This window comes from Phytophthora ramorum (assembly GCF_020800215.1).
Source record: "Phytophthora ramorum isolate Pr-102 chromosome Unknown Phyram_PR-102_s0008, whole genome shotgun sequence".
NCBI classification, from domain to species: domain Eukaryota; phylum Oomycota; class Peronosporomycetes; order Peronosporales; family Peronosporaceae; genus Phytophthora; species Phytophthora ramorum.
The window spans coordinates 2,164,645-2,184,818 of NW_027150654.1; the positions used below are offsets into that span (position 1 = coordinate 2,164,645).

At 52.7% G+C, this 20,174-nt stretch overlaps 5 protein-coding genes across 5 annotated transcripts; 2 read left to right on the top strand and 3 right to left on the bottom strand.

Moving 5' to 3' along the window:
• Nucleotides 1–3,531: 3,531 nt before the first annotated feature.
• On the bottom strand, nucleotides 3,532–4,452 carry KRP23_9590 (bZIP transcription factor 1; the record flags this gene model as incomplete). Its single annotated transcript, XM_067895163.1, has 1 exon — nucleotides 3,532–4,452. One exon carries the CDS (start codon nucleotides 4,450–4,452, stop codon nucleotides 3,532–3,534), a length of 921 nt encoding a protein of 306 aa, XP_067742775.1.
• A 7,538-nt stretch (nucleotides 4,453–11,990) lies between these two features.
• KRP23_9591 (Laminin-like protein epi-1) lies at nucleotides 11,991–13,817 on the top strand (the record flags this gene model as incomplete). The annotated part of the gene is made up of 1 exon (XM_067895164.1): nucleotides 11,991–13,817. One exon carries the CDS (start codon nucleotides 11,991–11,993, stop codon nucleotides 13,815–13,817), a length of 1,827 nt encoding a protein of 608 aa, XP_067742776.1.
• Nucleotides 13,818–14,842: 1,025 nt separating this feature from the next.
• On the top strand, nucleotides 14,843–15,232 carry KRP23_9592 (uncharacterized protein; the record flags this gene model as incomplete). The annotated part of the gene is made up of 1 exon (XM_067895165.1): nucleotides 14,843–15,232. The coding sequence occupies one exon, from the start codon at nucleotides 14,843–14,845 to the stop codon at nucleotides 15,230–15,232; it is 390 nt and encodes a 129-aa protein (XP_067742777.1).
• A 157-nt stretch (nucleotides 15,233–15,389) lies between these two features.
• On the bottom strand, nucleotides 15,390–16,531 carry KRP23_9593 (Crinkler effector protein 5; the record flags this gene model as incomplete). Its single annotated transcript, XM_067895166.1, has 2 exons — nucleotides 15,390–16,045; nucleotides 16,174–16,531. The coding sequence occupies 2 exons, from the start codon at nucleotides 16,529–16,531 to the stop codon at nucleotides 15,390–15,392; spliced, it is 1,014 nt and encodes a 337-aa protein (XP_067742778.1).
• An 814-nt stretch (nucleotides 16,532–17,345) lies between these two features.
• On the bottom strand, nucleotides 17,346–20,026 carry KRP23_9594 (uncharacterized protein; the record flags this gene model as incomplete). The annotated part of the gene is made up of 2 exons (XM_067895167.1): nucleotides 17,346–19,731; nucleotides 19,788–20,026. The coding sequence occupies 2 exons, from the start codon at nucleotides 20,024–20,026 to the stop codon at nucleotides 17,346–17,348; spliced, it is 2,625 nt and encodes an 874-aa protein (XP_067742779.1).
• Nucleotides 20,027–20,174: the final 148 nt, after the last annotated feature.

The following is a 20,174-nucleotide window of genomic DNA, read 5'->3' on the forward strand; positions in this document are numbered from 1 at the left end:
GACAACGATTGGCTTCTGGTGGTGGAGTTCTAGAATGCGAGGACTGGATAATGCTAGGTCTCGACACGCTTAGCTTGTGTATGCTAGGATAGAATGACCCGTCGGAGTCTGTCAACGTTCCCAGTACGTGTAAAGAACAATTTTGATGTGCAGTCGGCCCTGCTTGGTATTGGACATGTATTAGCGGCGTGAGCGTGATCACTTCTTAACGCAATTGCTGGTGCAGGAGTTGAAATTCCATTTGATTCCCTCGCTGTGCCTGATCTCGATGGCGCTTGGAGCTTCTGTGCGCCGCCATCGTCTTTATCGTCCAGCTGTTGCCACTTCAACACGCCGGGAAGTTCGTGGATGAAGTAGGGGGCAGCAAATCGCCATGCACGGCGGTGTCATTGCCGGAGGACGACTGGAAAAGTTTCCTCGATCTCATGTCATTCTCCAACTTACCTCGGACTGCGATCACCATCCACTTCTTCGATGAAGATCCAAGCTACAATTGCTAGCCTGGCGGCGCTCACTGGCCTTACCGCCTCGGCCGACCCGTCCTGGCATGACCTCGCCATCACCGCGCCGCACTACGGACGATACCTCACACGGACCACCTCCGGAGACCCCTTCTTCTGGCAGGCCGACACCGCGTGGGAGCTGACGCACCGCCTCAACAAGACGTCCATCGACTTCTACCTCAAGACGCGTGCTGAACAAGGGTACAACGTCGTGCAGACCGTCGTGATCTCGGAGCTGAACGGCACAACACGCTCGAATTTCTACGGCGACCTGCCGTACAACAACTCGGACACGACCCAGCCGAACGAGGCGTACTTCGAGCTGGTGGACTGGACGGTGGATCTGGCTGCGAGCTACGGCATTTTAATCGCTCTGGTGCCTGTGTGGGGCCGCTGGGTCAACGGTGGCTGGCACAACGACGAAGTGTCCATTTTCAATGACTCGACTGCGTACGAGTGGGGCAAGTACATTGGCGACCGCTACCCCGGTCTGCCGAAGATTCTTGGCGGGGACTCGGACTGCCTTTGGGCTCGTAACACCACGAAAGCGATGGTGTCGTACGCCTCTGACCCCAACGTGGACCCTGCAACTCTGCTGGGCCCCATTGAAGACACGACGGACATTTGGGTGAGCATGCGCGCTGGAGTGAAGGACGCGGAGACTGCGCACGGGTACGAGCCCGTGATCCTTTTCCACCCCACCGCTGGCTGGATCTCAAGACCCGAGAACACTCCGCAGGCGTACGCTCACCTGATGCTGCCAAAGGAGGAGCACCGAGTGTCGATTAATGGGGCGCAGTCGGGCCACGCCACACCTGATGCTCTGGGCGGGTTCACGCCGTACACGACGTGGGACTCGACCAAGAACTACGAGCTCATTGCTGCCATGCGCGACGGCTTCACCGGCCCCGTGCTCGACCTCGAGAACCACTACGAAGGCGCGCACGACAACTTTAAGGCGGCGTTCCCCGTCTGGAATGCCTCGCAGGTCCGCACGGGTCTCTATCACGGCGTCTACGGGGGTGCGGCCGGCTTTACGTACGGCGCCAACAGCGTGTGGCAGATGTACGAGCCACAGGAGGACCTGCTGCGCGAAAGCGATTACTACTCCCCCTCGGCCGGTCAAAACGCCTCTGGCTCATGGCGTAAGGACGTCTTCTTCGAGGGCGCGACGCAGATCCAGTACGTCACCCAACCGCTGCAGAACCTCTCGACCGAGATTCTCGAGCAGCTTGAGCCTGCTCGCCACCTCCTCTCCAGCCCCAACGGCTACCAGGATATCTCTGTCAACGCGTTCGAGGGCACCCGATACATCTCCGTCCTCGCTTCCGAGACTCGCGACCGCTTCTACGTCTACACTGGCCACGGTGACTCGTTCAGCCTAAAACTTGGCAACGGGTCTGAACAATCGGGTACTGTTCGCTGGTTTTCTCCTCGCGACGGTCAGTACCACGCCAACTCGACGGTGAGCGTTCCTGCTAGTGGAAATTCCACGGGTGTGGACTTCATCCCTCCTTCGGGTGGCAGTGTGGACGATGACTGGCTTCTTGTGCTCGAGTTTTAAGTGTTTGATGTCAAAGCTGCCGCCTGCTTTGGATTTTGAATATGAGTCGATTAGCTCACCGATATAAGTGTGAGCAATTGGCTTCCAACACCACGCGCTATTAATACATGCAGTACTATATCAAGCCTCGGACTTGCTAATGAAGTGTTCATTCTCACTGGATACCCAAGTGTGGGTGGGCGGGGGTACTCCAATGTTGCTATTATAGCTCTCGTGGACACCAACGCACATAACTCTACATAGACGTCATCGAGAACTTCGCAGCCAGCAAGGTTACCTCTTTTGAGCCAGCAGAGCTGGCGAATACTTCTTACCGAAGACGTTACTACGTATTCATTGACCGCAAAATAAAGATCTAAAATTGTGTACACCACGCATTTCATTATAAAATGCCCAAAAGAAGCGCGGCCTCAAAAATGGGTCCCTCCCAAAATCCGGAAGACAATTTGGCAAGAAATCTCCGTGAGATTTGAATAATAAGTATAAGAGCAAATGATCCTCTAGGTCGTGATATCCTGAATTGTGATTCACTCCGCGGACAGATACGGAAGCTGTTCCCAATGACCAACTCTTTACAAAGTCCAAGTATACCTCTACCCTCTCGTTGCAAAATCTGGAATATTACTAATCAAAAGCTTAGATATGACTTCATTTTTTAGGGTCGAAACAATGGTGTATCTTTTAGAGGTGTTGGTGGCCTTCGTGCACTACAGCTAGCTTTAGAGATGAATTAGACCGAAAGCAAGACCACAAACAGCAAAAGTCAGTGGTGCAATTTGGGGGCGTCATATCCGCGCACTGCCAATCACGACCACCCAGATTTGGTACACTCTTGATTGTAATGCCTCCATTCAGTAATAAAATGCTGGCTCCCAAAGCCATCACAGCTAACAAATTCCTCGCATTATAGACCTCAGAACACAGATCCTCTTTATATCGATCAGGTAAATACATCGGCCAAAAGCCAAGCAGCAGCTTGTCTCCGATCGGAGTGTTCTCCACAGACATGTTCGTGAATTTTACTACATGTCGAACTGGAGGCGTAATGTGTCTGTCCATTTCGCTTACAATTAGTCAAAGGGGCTTGAAGCCACTCGGTGGCTAGCAAACCATCACTGGTTTTGACGCAAGATGAACATGACCGCTGCAATTGCGGCTGGTATTGATATCTACTACTCAACCTTGTCCTCCATCTCGACGTGGATTAGTTGAGCAATAAGGTCTTCATCTTTTATATAAACGTTGCCGCCAGCTACATTTATCTACAGGTAGTGGGCGTCCTCAAAAATAAATTGCATAGCGAGAGTGATCAATGTACTCGCCGGGACGATGCAAAGCTTTTGTGCTAAGCTTCTGGTGTTCAATTTCATTATCGTTAGCGGGAGGTCAATTGGAGATAATGCAAAACGTGAACAAAACTAAACCACTCTAACTTAATATTAGAGAGGTTTACATTATATTTTATTATACGTGTAGATGTAGTTCAAGTGTTGTGTTGAGTAGATCGCCAACCACATACTCTGGAGTAAGATGTGCATGCTGGAGTACGAGTGCCACGTCCTTGATACTTCCTAGCAGCCGAAGTAATGGTGAAACCAAATCGATCTTGGGCTCTAGGCGTACGACGCGACCACTGGCCTCGTCGAAGAGAAAGCGAAGCGAGCAATTGCAGTCGAGCCGTTGGCCCAAAAGCTGTCTAGTGAGCGACGACACTTTCGATTTCCCTCTTTTTGGATTGGTGAGGTGAGGCAGGACGCATCTCAGCGTAAACTCTGTCACCGTCACACTGAGTACGGCAATGGCAGACACGACGCCCGCAGTCACAGCTTCAACTCGTGTGAGCTCGAGATGGGTGTCTTCGAAGTACAGCGAGTAGCGTCTCCACTGGTCCATAAGCGCGTTGATACCACGCAGTTCACCCATTGCCACATCGTGCACGAATGACTTCTGCAGTAACTCCAAACTCTGTCGAGTGTCTGCATACTTCATCATCTCCTCCACGCTTGCCAATCGCCAGGGGGATCGGAAGCCGTCTTCAAGTAGGCGGAATACCTCCCCGACGATAGTCCACGGACTTTGGTTTGATTTCCGCTCGAACTTGATGCTTCGTCGCTTCAGTTTCAAGCCTTGGATCTCCTCTTCAAGTCGCTGGTTTTGCTGGTGTAGTTGGCGCTTGCGGCTAAGCTGTTTGTTGCGATAGCGTGCCTGGTTCGCTCGGCATTGCTCACGTCGCAGGGCTTGCTTTTCCGTGAGACTCGACGCCTTCCCTTTCTCAGGTCTCGGGCTGGCTGCACTCGAACCTTCAGTCGATTCGTCTGCTGACGGTGTGGTGGCGCCGATTTCAGGCTCAATGACGCTGGGCGAAATGAGGGCACTGATTTTCATGTTGCTGGGCTTGTTCACGGGTCGAAGTTGGCGTCGTCACCTTTAATGCTCTACGGCGGGCAGCTTATCGACGAGAAAGAAAACTCGTAAATGACCTACGGTGACTGAACCCACAAACAGAAACGTCCACAACCGCTTGCGCGTCTGCAAAGCCAACTGGAGACAAATGTTCAGTTGTATTGGTTGTCTTACAACTTGTCTAACGAGCCGGATGTGCCAGAGACCATGCCCGGTCGGCATTTTCGGTGAGCGCCGATCAATTGTGTACAATGCTACACACCCACGGGAGGCTCGTTGATTGCGAGCGGCAAAGCTTTACAGATCTACGTTCAACTACAGAGCAGCGTCATCCATTTCAGCACATCTTAAATGTACTTGCATTATAATGCTCTAATTAATAGTTCACGTAGTTCGAAGCACACTGCAAAGAACAGTACAGTTTAGTCGATCCCAGAGCATTGTCATTAAACGAACCGCCGGGAAACAGAGCAGCCTCCGTCATGATTTCCCGTGCTTCTCGCTCGTCGCTCAGACGCATCTCTTGTCTGGATAGACCTGCTTACAGCATGGCGAAGTGTAATTTCTACAAGAATTTCTTCCTGAGCAGGCTGTTCACCCACGAATCGCGCTTCTTCCTGTACAACACTGTTCCCATGCACATGAAGTTTTACCAGGCATTTTGTTCTTATTATTTGCAGCTAGCGCGATAGCGCTCTTGGCGCGCTCTGCACCAAATCCCGCAGATACGCCAGGCATTTTGATGATGGCAGTCTCGTCATTTCGCAAGATGCAATTCGCCGTTCTCAGCGTCGAGCTTGCGTGGTGTCATTGTTATCGGTGGTAGGAATCTCCACTCATGATGAGCCTTATCCCTACAAATATAAACTCTCAACTGTACAGGCTCAAGGCACGCTGCAATCGAAAGGAGGGCGACAAAAACGCTCCTGTTGATCTGTTCCCAGCTCTGCTTTCGAGCAAGCGACGCAATGGTGACCAACCAACTCGGTGATATAAGGACGACAGCACCATCTCAAAAAGTACATTGCAAATCAAAATCGGTGTCAAATCCCATGTTTATCATGAGGGGATTCCGCACTCAGAGCCTTGTAGCACCACTGAGCAGCTGTAGCCGACTGAGCCCTCCTTTCCTGCAAACAGAGATCGTAGCGCACCCGTAGGTGTGCGTAGGGAGGGTGCCTGTTAGGGTCAGAGGTGCCTGTTAGGATCGATCAGATAACATCCCTTAGAAAGCAAAAATCGCGATTTGTGAAAGACGAGCGATTTTTAAAAATGTCACAAGATGGAGTACCGAATTCGCTATGTCAAGACATACACTGCGTTTTTAGCCAATAAAAACGCCTGTTTGGCCCAATTTGGCTTGTTACCTCACGTCTCTTCGCATAGTATGTACTTCTTGACATAGGGAATTCGGTAAGCAGACTCTGTCACCATTTGGTAGTACAGAGGTTCCTCTCAGTAATACCAGGGATTGGCAGATTCGATTTCAGAGGGATGTGCACTGATTAATTTCGTATGGATGATCATGTATAGAAGGGCATCGAAAACAACGAGGTGCGTGTATTGAGAGGAACCTCTGCTCTCCTACTCAACTATTTCACGATATACAACATTCAGTATGCAATACCTACCTTCATTGCGACGTACATTATAGTCCATCGCAATCTTGACTTGACTCCTTGACGAGCTCACGATAGCGCAACGTATAGCTGACCATGAGCAAGCACTGACTGTGGTAAATAAACGCCGAGTTCGCACAAAATCTGTCCCTGAGCTTGTTAATCGCCATTGTGAAGACCAGTTACACAGGGAATTGTCGTCGACGAAGATCAAATGGGAGTCCGGTGTTGTGAGAGACCAACGGAATACGTGGAATGACAACTATTTTTCCGGTGAGGATTCCTGTCAGCCTTTTTGCCCCGATGTAGTGGTCGTACATGTTGGCATACCTGAAGACGCGTTCAGCGACATAATTCGCTCCCACAATTAAGTTTTCGGAGAAGTGTAATCGGAGCACGAACCTTGATCCGGAGTTTGTGTGGCGACATCCCGGAAATACTCGGTGAGTTTAGATACTCTTCCGGAAACATTTACGTGTCTGATAATTGTGCGTGTGTCTTCCACTGTATCAACCGACGCGTATTCCTTGGTCTTTCCTTGTAGCATGTCTATTGCTGCGTCATTTAGCTTTAGAACGTCTAAGTTCAGAGGGGTCCAAATAGCCCTGGCCCCAAAAAACATTCTCATTCAGACTGTCGGACACATTTCTGATTAGCATGACTATCGCTGTGCTGCTCGACATCACGTTCATAGGAACGCTCGCCGAGGAAGACGAAACGTAAGTATATCCTCCACACCCATCTCGAGTGCGCAGGCGAAACCGCTTTGGTTGACGAGTCCAAAGGTTGCGTAGATATAATACTCAGCGAAGTGATGGGGCCGTTGAGAACAGTAATCTGAGCTTGCGACAAGCTCACCAACACAGCCAATGCGCTGGCGATGTCTGGATTGACCGTATTCAGCGAGTCCGATGAAGGATTGCTGAAGTCGTCGACTTCTGGTTGAACTGGGCTCGGGGAAGGACCCAACGACGCCCACTGAGACCAGTAACAAGACGAATTGGTCCGACCTAATCGGAAGAGAAGCGGAATATTTATCGATCATCGCTACGCTAAGCATGGTCATCGCTGGGTCGAACCCTTCTTCGCCAAGGATTGGGCGTTCATAAGCCCCACGCGAGACACTTATCGAGCGACTTCGACGAGGACCACCAGCTATGGGGGAAGCTGGGTTCCTGTATCGACGGAGACGCTCCGTGGAATCCAGGTCCCAAAGTGTTCCGCAACTGGGAGACCGAGCGGCGGTGCTTGGAACGGAATCGTCTCAAACGAGCAGCTGAATCTATCGAAGGAGGCGTGGAAACGACAACACCAAGCTCGACGGAACCGCATTCGCCGAGCTAGAAGAAAAATCACTCGGCGAGTCAACGGGACGAGCGCAGAATGTGGTCTCACTGGCCTTGTCGAGCTGGTGAGTTCGATCGTCTCTGGAAAGCACTCGGCGGGGATACGGCACAAAGGGGAATGCATCTGGAGATCCCGTCGATTCAGCCCCAGTACGTCCACCCCGACAAGTTCAGCGACCGCCAGGTGGGGGTCATGAACACACTGTAACGAACCACGGCCTTTTAGCTCAAGATCACCTCTGCCTGCCTCGCGATGGCACGCACGACATTAGCCAATGCGCAGTCGCCACTCGAACACGTTAACACAGCGGCTTCTTGCGCATCACGGAAGTACTTAGTGGCCACACCGCGGAGAACAATTTGCGCTGTATTTGCCTCGACTAACTGCCGGCTGAGGTGATCGATTGTTCGTTCTCGAGAGGCTAACTCGGTTTGAAGGTCTTGAATAGTCCTCTCGACAGCTTAGGGTCGCTCATCGTGCAGCTGCAGGTCCACCTTGACCTGATTTTTGAGCTGGCGATGGTCGCGTTGAAGGATTCGACGAGATCTGAAGTCCTCAACAACGACGCCGGCCGTCTCTTCTTGGATAACCGTGTCCAGCCGATGGTGCTAAGTGGCCAACTCAGCGATGACAGACTTCATCTGTTTGAGGCGAGCAGCGGCGATCCGCTCGGACTTGGAGAACTTCGTCCAAAGGTCAGTGACCTCAATAACCGCGCCAGGAAACAGAACTACGCCTTGCTTCAAAACCGATAGAATACCGACGGGAGTATCAGCGTCCAGGATTGACTGACGCAACGAAGCATCGTCTGGAGAAGGAACGCTTGTCAGTAGATAGGAGATGAGTTGAGCCAGTGAAGCGCCACGCTGCTGCTGGTTCTCTTCTTGCTCCGCGAGCAAGCGCTGGATCATGCTCGGATTCAGCGATGCAAATCAAGTTTAGAAGCGGATCCCATGAACTTAACGATGCAGAATAAACGGGAGCTCTAGCTCTATCAGACACCGCTGAAACCTCCAGCAATGCAATTGGAGTCGAACGAGAGGCGCAGCCGAAGACCCGTCATGACTCGGCAATTCCACAATGTTTGACGACCTCAAGCAGAGCCGTCAGAGGACTACATGGATAACTTTGCCTTGTTGTGCATGGCGGTAACCAATCGAGGGTCAAAGGAGACTCACACGGCCCGGGCACGGTGGGAACGAGGTCTGACGACGGTCTAGAAATTTGATATGGACGACACCTCAGCTGAAACGGCGGCGAGCGCGACGAGTCGAATAGAGATTACCAGGCGCGTAAGGGTGAAACAACAGCTGGGTACTGACAAGGACAAGCAATATGAGGAGCAGCAGAGCATACCTAGTCGCCGGAGGAAGATGACGAGCAGCTCGACGTGCCCATCAAACCGCGTGGGCGAGGTACTGAACGAAGCTCTCACCGTTAGAAAGTTGGAGATCAGAGTGATGGTCGAAACACTTACCAGCCTGGTGTAGGGAAATTCATATTTTTGGTGGTCCACCTTGTTTGGGACAGTTGGGTACATCGCACCTAACTGGAGTGCGCACTAATCGAAGACTCACCGGCAGAACTCAGCGAGTGTATGTTATTTGCGAGCTATTCCAAGATGGAGAGGATGAATCAGGGATCCTAGCGAAGGGTCGGCGGAGATCCATAGCGACCCGACTCGGCGAGGATCAATTAGGAAGCTGAGCGAAGAGTCACAGGGAGATCTATAACGACTCCATTTCACTAGGTATTTGTATATGATTGATAGCAGACCAAAGGGGAGAGCCCAAAAGGACTCCCCGAAGACACAAAGATAACAAAACAGAGCAGAATCTTTTAAGTCCAAGAACAGCGTACAGTTTCCGGTAAGTTCCTGCGTGGGCTGGATTATGTCTGCCGTCGTTCCCCGAGAGGCATAACTTGTAGGAGAATCGGCAGATAGTGCCACGAGATCAATGTCGACCCGGGGTGGGCACATCTCGCTACCCGAGAAGGGAAATCTCGTTGAATCAACGAGTCGGTAGGTCTGCACAACCCAGGACACCGCAATCTCTTAGCTGAGTGTATTCAGAGTTTGGTGACCTGTAAAAGCGCTCGCGTGCCGAAGTTCATCCTTTGGCGGGGGTCACAGAGTTTGAGGAACGGAAGTTGCCCCGCTCTGGTGAGTTTCTGGAGCTGTTTGAAGCTTTGTAGTTAGCGAGAGCGGAATCTCAACTATACTCGGATGGGCCGAACCGCAAAGGGAACCAAAGAGCCTTGCACAAACCCAACAACGCCGACCTGGTACGGCGAATTGGTGGGTTGCTGCGTGGAAGCCGCACGAACGATTTTTCTGTGAATTACAACACTAGAGCAGACGCAGGAGAAGCAACTAATGTGGATAATGCCCTGGCTGAGCACTACAAGGTGAAAGCACTTGGCGACACGAGGTTTATCCTTGGGATAAATGTACAGTACAATCGTCAATAAGGTCACCTCGTTTTCAAGCAGACACAGTTTATCAACAGCTGAAGAATTTTGACTAATTGGAGGCACATGCAGTTAGAAACCAAATGTTCCTGGTCACGAATTTCATTCAGAGAGGCATAGCGGTTTGGAAATGTTAAACAAGCCATATCGTGAACTAATTGGATCACTACTCTACGTCGCTATTGGCACTTGCCCAGAAATCTGTATTTCAACCAGTCTCCTGTCTACATTTCTGGAGAATCACCATAAAGTTCACTGGCAAGCAGGTACTTGAGTGCTCCGATACGTAAAAGACACCATTCAATGGGACTGAGATTTCGGCGAACAAGCCAAGCAATAGTTACAATTGTGGGCTTCAGTGACGCAAACTGGGAAAGAGTCACCGCACCATGTCGTTCAACCTCCGGTGTATTGATCAAGATCAGTGGCGGCCCAATTGTCTTCAAATCGAAGAAGAAATCTGCCGTCACATTGTTTACTGCAGAAGCAGAGTATACGGCATTGGCTCTTGCCACCAAGGATATTATTTGGCTACTGCACTTACTTGCCGATATGGGATTTCAGATACTTCCATACTCAACTGTCTACGTGGACAACAAGGCTGTGCTTTATATTGCTACAAACCAAGGTTGTATATCCAGAGCAAAAATCATCGACTTACGACTCCATTGTATCCGGGATCAAGTCACTCGTGAAGTCATCGAGGTTCAGCGAACACCATCCAAATCTCAGTAAGCTGGCTTCTTCGCCAAGGTGCTGACCACGCCACATTTTGTGAAACTGACCAAGATGTGCGGGCTAGTGGGTTATGCACCTTGAGGGGGAGTATCAGTAGCTGCATCAGCTCTACAGATTAGCTAGTTGCATTATCCAAACGCTCGGATGTTCTCGGTCAACTGATTGCGATTGGGTTGCGTATTAATAACTTGGGAGCGCCAACAAGATCCCAAGCTCGATATCATGTGGTATCGATCATAAAATTACCCATACAAGTGCACATAATGATGGATGCGGGTGGATACAGCACAAGTTGAAGAAGATCACCAGGAGAGCACACTAATGAATCAGTTGTGAATCAGGACGTAGCCTATCTCATTAATGTCACTCGTTTTCCAATCTGCATCTTACTGAGCACGACTCCAAGATACAGAGGGATTAACATCCTTTTGCACCGACTACTCGCTGACTTCAACGACCGCCAATGCGTTCGTCAGCTTTGGCGAAGACGATATTGTACTTTCATCTTCGAATCTGGAAGCTCGACTCGACGCAGGCTGCATCTTCACGATGACGGGGGGCTACGGCTGAACTGGACTGAGTAGATTCGGTTGGTCGCTCTGCAGGTGACTTGGATAACACTCTATTTGTATGGATAGCTAGATTCGACTACATATCTAGGCAGTACAAAAGGGTTTCCTTGCTCTCCTTACCAGGCTCCAAATAAGCACATCAATCCATTTTCACATTTACATGCAAGTCCTTAATCACCTACCAATTCCAACATCAACAACTCCCTCGAACTTCGTTCCCGCTTCGCTTATAAACTTTAAAACAATTGTACCCGGCCCGAAGAGCGCAACTACATAACGCTATTGCTCAAGGAAATGATAAAAGTTACAGTACCCTCGTCCTAAATCTTGAGTCTTGCTGACTGACTGAGACGATACTCTATGCATCATAGCCACCGGCGTGCCCAGTGGGATTGGTAAGCGGTTTTGATGCAGAGCTCGTCCGAGTGCAATCGACGTTTAAAAGTTATCGGTATAAATCAAACCAAACCCAAATCACAAGTGGTATTTCTCCGACTGGAGGGACCTCATTCTCCTGGAGCGCGTCCTGTCATTTTTACCACTAAGTTCGTTTTGTATGATAACAAACGAACTTAGTGATAAATTCGCCTGCGAGAGTTTGTCAAACCTGTAAAAAAGTATGCCTACTAACATATACGGTTTCACAGGTTTTGGCAAACTTTTGCGCTCAATTTGTCGACCTCATCAAGTCTCATAGGTGCGAACTTATCCGTTACACACACCATAACGCCCGTCTAGCATTTCAAATCCCAGGGCGCCAAAAGAACTCAAAATGGAGGAAGACCGTCTTGCGTCCTCTTCGCCGCGCTCTCCTAAGCGCCCACGCGCATCCTCGCCGCTCTCGTCCGCCGAGAAGAAGCGCCGACTGTCTCCTGATGATGGCACCATGCGCGACGATACGCTGCGCATTGTGGCGGAGGCGCTACGGAGCGAGAACCGGCAGCTCCTGCAAGACCGAGACGTCCTGAAGGCAGAGAAAAGGGCGCTCGACGAGCGACTGGCGCAGGCCCAGCGCAGCCTGCGGGTCCTGGAGGACGACATGGGCCGCGTGTACCGCCAGAAGCAGAAGGACATGGAGACGCAGCGCCAAGAATTCGAGCAGAAGCTGCAGAGCCAGAATACGATCCTAGGACGTCCTGCAGGACGAGAGGGGTCTAAGGGTATACATACCTCGGTACTTCAGGATAAGCGCACGACCGAGGAAATGGACAGATTTCTGCAGAGCTGCGAGCTCTGGCAGACGAGATTAGGACAGCTGAGTGGACAGTTGGCGGACAGAGTGGACAGGATGGAGACGCAGGAGGTCTCAGGCGTCCTGCAGGACGTCGTGGCTAGAGTCGAGGTGGACACTTTGCAGAAGCAGGTGAAGGCTCAGCAGGATCAGTTGCTGCTGGCAGTTTGTCTCGAAGCGGACGCCGCAAGCTGTTCGCAGGACGGGGCCAGGCGCAGACAGGATACAGAGGTGTTCGAGGCCGTGGAGAGGCAGCTGATGGACGACCGAGTCGTGGAGTTGGAGACGCAGTTGGCCCAGAAGCGGGCGGTGGAGAGAGAGAAGGAGATGGAGCTGTCGTCGTTGAGAGCCGACCAGGAAGAGCTCATGCATTCCAGTCTTGTGGAGCCGAACGAGGAGTTTGAGGCGATGGATGTGGAGCTGAAGCAGCTGAAGGAGGAGTTTGAAAGGGTGGAGGAGGAGCGGGCGGGCTTGAAACGGCACAATCTGAAGCTGCTGGAGGAGACCAGACAATCGCGTGAAAAGCGGGAGGCTAACGAGTCCCAAGTTATGCAGCAGAGTATGGCGCAGGAGGCGGAGATTAAGAAGCTGAAGGCACAGTTACAGGCAGCCAAGGCGAGGGAAGCGAAGATGGCTGCGGTGTTGAAAGGTGCGGAGAAGCAGATGGAGAAAAGTAAGCAGAGGAAGGAGGAACTCAACATCCTGTACGCCAAGTTCAGCTCGAGTATGGACTCTGTGTCCGAGAAGACGATGAGGCTCGAGGAGCTCGAACAGGAGATGAAAGATACGAAGAGCGACGCGCAAGCTATGCAGGATCAGAAAGTGGGGCTTGAGAAGCAGGTTGCTCAACTACAGGAGAAGTTGGATCTGTCAGCAGCACGAAGCCTTGAACAGGAAAATGTGAACGATGAACTAGCTACCGTACAGAAACAGTATTCGGAGCTGCAAGTGGTCGAGTCTCAGCAGAAGAAACTGGCAGGCAAGATGCAGTCGGAAATGACGGAGCTGATGGCGCAAAACAGGGCCTTGAGGGAGCAGCGGGTCCAGAAGGAGCACCAAAGCGTCGGCCAACCGTCTAACGAAGGCGACAAGCAAAGCTCGGCTGGCGCTGATAATGCACTGGTGATTCAAACTGCGGAGAAAGAAGCTCTGCGGATGTTCGTTCAGCGCTATTACTCTGCTGCTGAAGACAAGTGCTGGAAGTTGCTCGAGAAGGTCAGCGAACTGGAGGCACAAAAGACATCGGCCCAAGAGCAGACCAAAGAGTCGTGCAACGTGCTGCTCATGTGCGCGCAAGTCGACACTTGTGATGAAGCTATCCGCGCCTCGTTGCTGGATGTCGTTGCTACTTTGGAAGGCCTGACCTGACGGGAAACTACAGCACGATGACGAACATCGCGCGTCCGTACATATTTAACGAGCTAGGAGCGTCTGTGCGCTGGGGCTTCACATTCCCTACAAAATCGCAGTATGTGCGCTGCTGAAGGCAACAAACCGTGCCAAGTTAAGCTGTGTTGACAAACATCCGGTCGCTGGGCAAGAAAGGCGGCGTTGACAGCGACGGCGAAATCCAAGCAAGCAAAGTCGGGTCTCCAGCTCTCAGCACGGGCGTCGATGTTCGAAGACTAAGTCGGTGTCTTCCAGTGTTGACATCCCGAATTACATCGCTGATCTACATGTATGAGAATTCATGGATGATGGAGCAAGTCTCGACATGGGTCTGCGAACGTGTGGAGCTTTGAAGAATACGACTAAACGCCTAAAGGCTGAGAAGCGAATGTTCCGTCGAGATTTCGTGTGTAGTCGCCACGCCGGGAAGAATCTGGAATCTGACATGAAGAGGTTGTTTCGTGGGCGGCAGAAGGAATTAAGTTGCGAACGGTGAGCGCAACGGGACATTCGAGCGCGAGAGGAAGCGATCACTGCTCGCGAACTAGCGTGCACAAAGCTGCAGCAAGACATTGTGTGCCAGGAGTAAAAGATCGAGTCGAACTTGCACTCATACGTGCAAAACGAGGTGAAAGCTGTCGTACGATATTTGCTGGACCGTGTGGAGCTGTCGGCTAAAGAGGCCGACTGTGAAACTGTGAAAGAAAACTTGGCGTGGCCGATTGCTCAGGGGCATGATTATCGTCAATGCGCTGCTTGGATGAAACGAGAGGCGCGGGGAATGGAGGCTTTCGTCGCCGCTGAGCAGCGATTGCTAAGCGAACAATTGAAGTCTTCGGCGACGCAGCCCACCAGCGGCTGCGAGAACAAGAGCGAGCTTCAGTTGATCTGAAAACTGCTTGCTCTCTTCTGCAGCAGGAAAATGCCTGTAGGGCAACGTGCATCGCTGGTTTAACTCTAAACAATATGACACTGCGAACGCGCAGATCGAGCAGACGACCAAGATGGAGGCCAAACGAGAAGAATGGGACCGCAGTGCTCGCCAACTGCAGCAGATGCACGAAGGAGTTCTGGCTGCGCATGCCAAGCTACAAGGCCAGCCCCAGATAGAAAACTCGCGGCTTCAGCAACAACTTCGTGAGCCTCAACTAGGCGAGTTGAGATGCCAACAACAGATTGGTGCAGCTCGGGTGACAGCGGAAAATACCAAGCGCCAACAGAAAGAGCTGGAGACGAAGCTGAAAGCGCTTCAAGACGAGCTTAAGGCTGTCAAACGTGATGTCACTCCGTCACAGTTCCGCGTCCCGCTTTTAGCGAACGTTTCTCCTGTAGCGAAAGTCAAGTCTGAGAGCAGTGTGAGGCGTCTGCGCACCCTGCAAAAAGCAGTATTATAGTGCGTCTGCTTTCCAGCGTGTACAAACCAAGCGAGTCGTCGAATATACGAGTTTGCTAGAAGTTGACTGCAGAGAGACCGCGTATTGGCACCAACTATCTCAATCTCGTGAAATATTTGACCGGCATCAAGTCGAACAAAGCTAATAAATTACCAAATCAGTTTCCCGGGCAAAGTGAAGCAACCTTGGTGAGAAAGCACACGCATTCAAAAGTCAAACTGATGCTCAAAGGAAGCCACGCACTCGCTACCAAGATCACAGCAGCTACAGAAACCAAGAGCTCTTCATCTTCCGACAGCATGGCGTAAATCTTCCCCGCAACGACTTTCAAAGCCCCAGGATTGCCCGACGACATCATCGCCGCATCTCTCTCCAGTTTCCCATCCACACTTCTCGAAAAACGCCATTCCACGAAATTCGTGACGACGCAGTACACTTCCGTCAACCCTTCGACGTCCATGAGTGTTTCACCTCCGACGTAGGCTCGAGCCTGACCCTGCCGAAAATGATCTCGCTTCGCCTCGACAACACACACGCGCTTACTGCCGCGTTCAATGACAAAATCGAAAGTCACCTGTCCGTGAACGCGATTCCCGGAAATGGTCACCTGATCCCAGATCCGAGCGTCTCCATCGAAAAGCGTACACACACAGGTGAGCACTGGGAGAATGTAGTGCTTTCGTTCGTTCGCACACAAGCTGGATCCCAACGCTTCGGTCAACATCGCTAGGTATTCCTGCACCACCTCGAGGTTTTCATCCGGAATGGGCTTCCACGGTTGTTCATAAGATCCCACTTGTACGATGTTGTTGACTTCATCGTAAGGAAAATCCGTTGAGGCCTCAGCAGGATCGCTCTTAGCTCTCTTGTTGCTCTCAAGAAGATCGTCGCGTCCCATCTTCTTTTCCGAGCCGGATGTGGTTCTTTTGCAGGCTCCCGACTTTCCAGGTCTGGAACAGCCACGAGCACGTGAATTGCGCCGTCTTCAGCGTCCGCGTCGTCTTCTTCTGGGAAGCTGAACGCAGCGTTGCTGAGACGATAGGCTACGTGCATTTTATTCTGATGGATCTTCATGATATCGTCTCTTTGCACCAACTTGTTCGCGTCGTTCGACTTGAGCCATCCGCTGCCGTCTTTCTTCTTAGCGACCCAGAGCGTCACGTCTGCAGCTTCACACGGGACAATGGACGGATGCTTCTCCTTGAGCAGGTTGATGAGATCTCCGACTTTCAGAAAACTCTCAATCCTCGCGGTGACGATTTTCCCGCTTCCAACGGCCAGACACACTAACGACTTCATTCTAGCGGTAGCAAACAACTTCGGCACTGAAGAGGAGAACGTGTGAGCACAATCTACACAATTAGTGCGATTCGGTAGTAGTTTAAAGTCGTGCCTACACATACATGTGAGCATACATAGGCATCGACTGCACCAAGTGTTGAGCATACTCCATTCTTCTCTCCGTCAAGAACTCCGGTTCCAACTCGTCAACCATCAATCCATCATCTCATCGGCACCATCACTTGGCAACGGCAAAAAACCATCTACCTTCAGCTTCTTTAGCGTCGGGGCAATGAATAAAGCATGAAATGGAACTGAGCCTTCTCTTTCTGACACAACCGCCAACATTTGTTTTTAGCGGATAACAGTGCAGAGGTGCTTTGAGACTGCAACTTGCAAGTCGGCCCAGAGCTTGAGACAAATGGGAGGGTCTTACTATCTTCTTGAGTTCGATCACCATACTGATCCCAGCAGGCTTGTTGGATGGCCACTCTGATCTTCGATTCACGAGCAATACAGCCGCAGTGCCGTTCATTCGGAACGGTAGTCTTGTGTCCACAAGTGTTAGCAGCGTCTTATCACGGGCGATATCTTCCAACTGGGAATCTCTCCAGCAGCGATTTCAGCTTGAGTCGCTAGTAGTCCATGTTTGAATCTCTTCGCTCTCAGCAACATTCGGAATCCACTGATATCCCGCAGTAGAAGTATCAATTGCTACATGTACTCGTTCTCATAACTTAGGCTCGGCGTTAGAGCTGGAGCTTGCATCCGCCGTGCTTTAACTATGGTTTGTGGCTGCTGAGCAGCTAGAACTGTGAGGTTGGGCTCCACTCTACACGATATCCGAGTATGTTCGAGGAAGTCCACGCTGGACGCTGCCAGTCGAGTTCAAACGAGGCCGATTGCCTCCGGAGTTCCGAGACGAGCGTGAGCGCACGAAGGCGTACGGGTTGGTCGCGTGCGGCGACGGGAAAACGCCCAAGCGAGGCGAGCGTTGGACGAACTGGGCGTTGAAGACTGTTTCGTCGTTCGCGTCGGGCTCATCCTGCACCACGAAATGCTCGTAGGCCGACATGCCGTCCCCGCGACGAGCGAACGGGTCGAACCCGGCAGCGGAAGTGCCGAACATGGACACGCGGGATGGCGGCGGCGGCATCGGCAGGTTCTCGGCCGCCAAGGCCTCCGCTAGTCGGTCGTAGTTGACCGAGTGGTGGTTGACGACGCTTCTGCCAAGTGCCAGGCGCCGCCCGTCGAGGCGCATCTCGGACAGCGAGTGCACGGAGTCGCGGCTCATGAAGTACGCGGCGGTGGCGAAGTCGCTGGTGGTGCTGATCTCCTGCGACAGAGACTCGGCCAGGCTCTGGTCGAGCAGCGCCATGCGCGTAGCGATGTTTGCCAGCGCGATCGACGGCTGGATAATGAGCACGCCGAGGTCCGTGAGGTCCTTGCTCAACGTGCAGTCCGGGACCACCGCGATCATGCGCGGGTGCGCTTCTCCCAGTAGCGCCTTCATGGTTCGCACGTGCTCCAAGGTGCGCTGGCCGTCCCCCGTGAAGATCAACACGTCTGCAGAGGACATCCCCTGCACGTGTTCGTCGTCCTGCCGCTCTCTGACTTTGTTCTTGAACTGGATGAGCTCGCCCTTGGCGGATCGCTTCAAAATCGTCTCGTTGATGGCGTGCCATTTCTCTGCCTGCTCCTGGTCAAGCAGCGGCACGTTCACCCGAGCCCCGTAGAGCGACAGCTCCAGTGCAACCTCGAAGGCGATTTCGTCCTCTCCGATGACCACCGCGCTTTGGACCTTGTAGAACGGGAGCAAGGCGCGTGGGTCGCCATTTCCTTGCGTGATGTTGCTGCTGGAGAGACGACTGCGAGCGCGGCGGAAAGACCTGCCGCCTTTGACGCTGGACTCACTGTCCGACACATCGGCGCCGTCTTCAGCTGGCTGGAGCTCAGCCACGCGGTCGTACATGCTCTCGCCTGCGCGACTCAGGCCGATCGCACACAGCACAGGGCCAATGATCTGGTTCACCACCACTGCCGCCACGATGGTCGCTGCAAATTCGCCGGCCCACGCATCCGAGCTCAGCGCCTTGACTTCGTTGGCCAAGCCGAGCGCCACGCCAGCCTGAGGAGTCATGGTGAGCCACAGGTTGTTGTACTGCCTCGGCGTGAGCTTCAGCAGAAAGCGCCCACCCAAGTAGCAGGCGATGAAGATGGACACGAAGCGCAGACAAACGTACAGACTCATGAGCGGGATGGCGTCCACCACCTTGTCCAGCTTCAAGGCAGCGCCAGTCATGACGAAGAAAGGCAGGAACATGTACGGCGCCACGGTGTCCAGGATGACGTGCATGTCGTGGCGGATCAACGAGTAGTGGCCGGCGAGGCAGGACGCCACCATGAGCACCAGCAAAGGCTCGAACTTGACCTCCCACGACAGGCCGTAGGACGCCACCGTCGCCTCACCGATGGTCGTGGTCGAGATGTAGAACACGTAGCCCATGGTGAGCCAGAGGAAGCCCTTCACGTACAGCGACATCCTCGTGGTCCAGAACGACGGCCTCTTGGCCTTGCGCTCGCCGTCCGTGGATTCCACGTACGCATTGTGCGGGTGCGGCATCCTGTCCGGGTCCATGGACGACTCCAGGTCGACTTTCTGGCTGTAGTTGGAGCCGACGATCGACTGGGGGTCGTGGAGATCCATGTGCTCGTCCGCGGCGCTGCCCGGGATCTTGAAGATCAGGATGATCACGAGTCCTAGCAGAGCCCCGAGCAGCAGGTTCGACAGTACAACCGATAGCGTGAAGAACAAGTTCCCCACGGAAACCTGCAGATCCGCGCAGTAGATCGAGCACACGATCCGCGAGATGGAGAAGGAAACCAGCACCACGAACTCGGCGGTCATGGTCGCGCCCAGCATCAGGTTGGTGAATGGGCCGACACTGTTGAGCTCGATCTTGATCGCCATGACCGTTGCAGGCGAGCCCAGCACCGAGATGGAGCCGAACATGAGCGCAATCCCCAACTGGCAGTTGAAGATGAAGTCGTCGTAGAAGAAGGCGTTGTTGGCCAGCAAGTGCACGCTCGTGAGGATCACCATGGCCGTCACGTAGAGCACACTGAGCAGAATAAAGATCTGCTTGAGCTGCGGCCGCAGCTCCGGCAGGTAGATCTCCTGGCCGGCTTGGAACGAGATGAACGACAGCGCCAACGCACTCACGTAGCCCGAGAGCATGTCCACGAGCGCCTTGGCAGCAGATTGGCCACGAACGGTCCGGCGACGATACCGATCACGAGGTATCCGGTGATGAGCGGCAGCTTGAACAGCTTGGGGAAGAAGAGCCCGAGCGGATGGGCCGCTACCAGCACCACGATGAAGGCCAGCGCGTACTGCAGCGTGTCCACAGTGTTGTCCCACGAGTTGAAGGGCACCGTAGCGTCATCGTCGCTGGCTGCAACAGCTCGGCCCAGCAGTGCCACCGCCAACAGTAGCAGCAACCGCGACGCCATTACTTAGCGCTGTGAAACGACCGCCACCCAAAGAACTTCACTGCTGTCTGGGTAATTCAGAAATGACCTTCTGACTGAGTTGCTGCCTTCTGCCCAGAAACGCAGGTGCCCATCTTGAAGCTGGAGGCACTGGTCGTCATGACGTCGC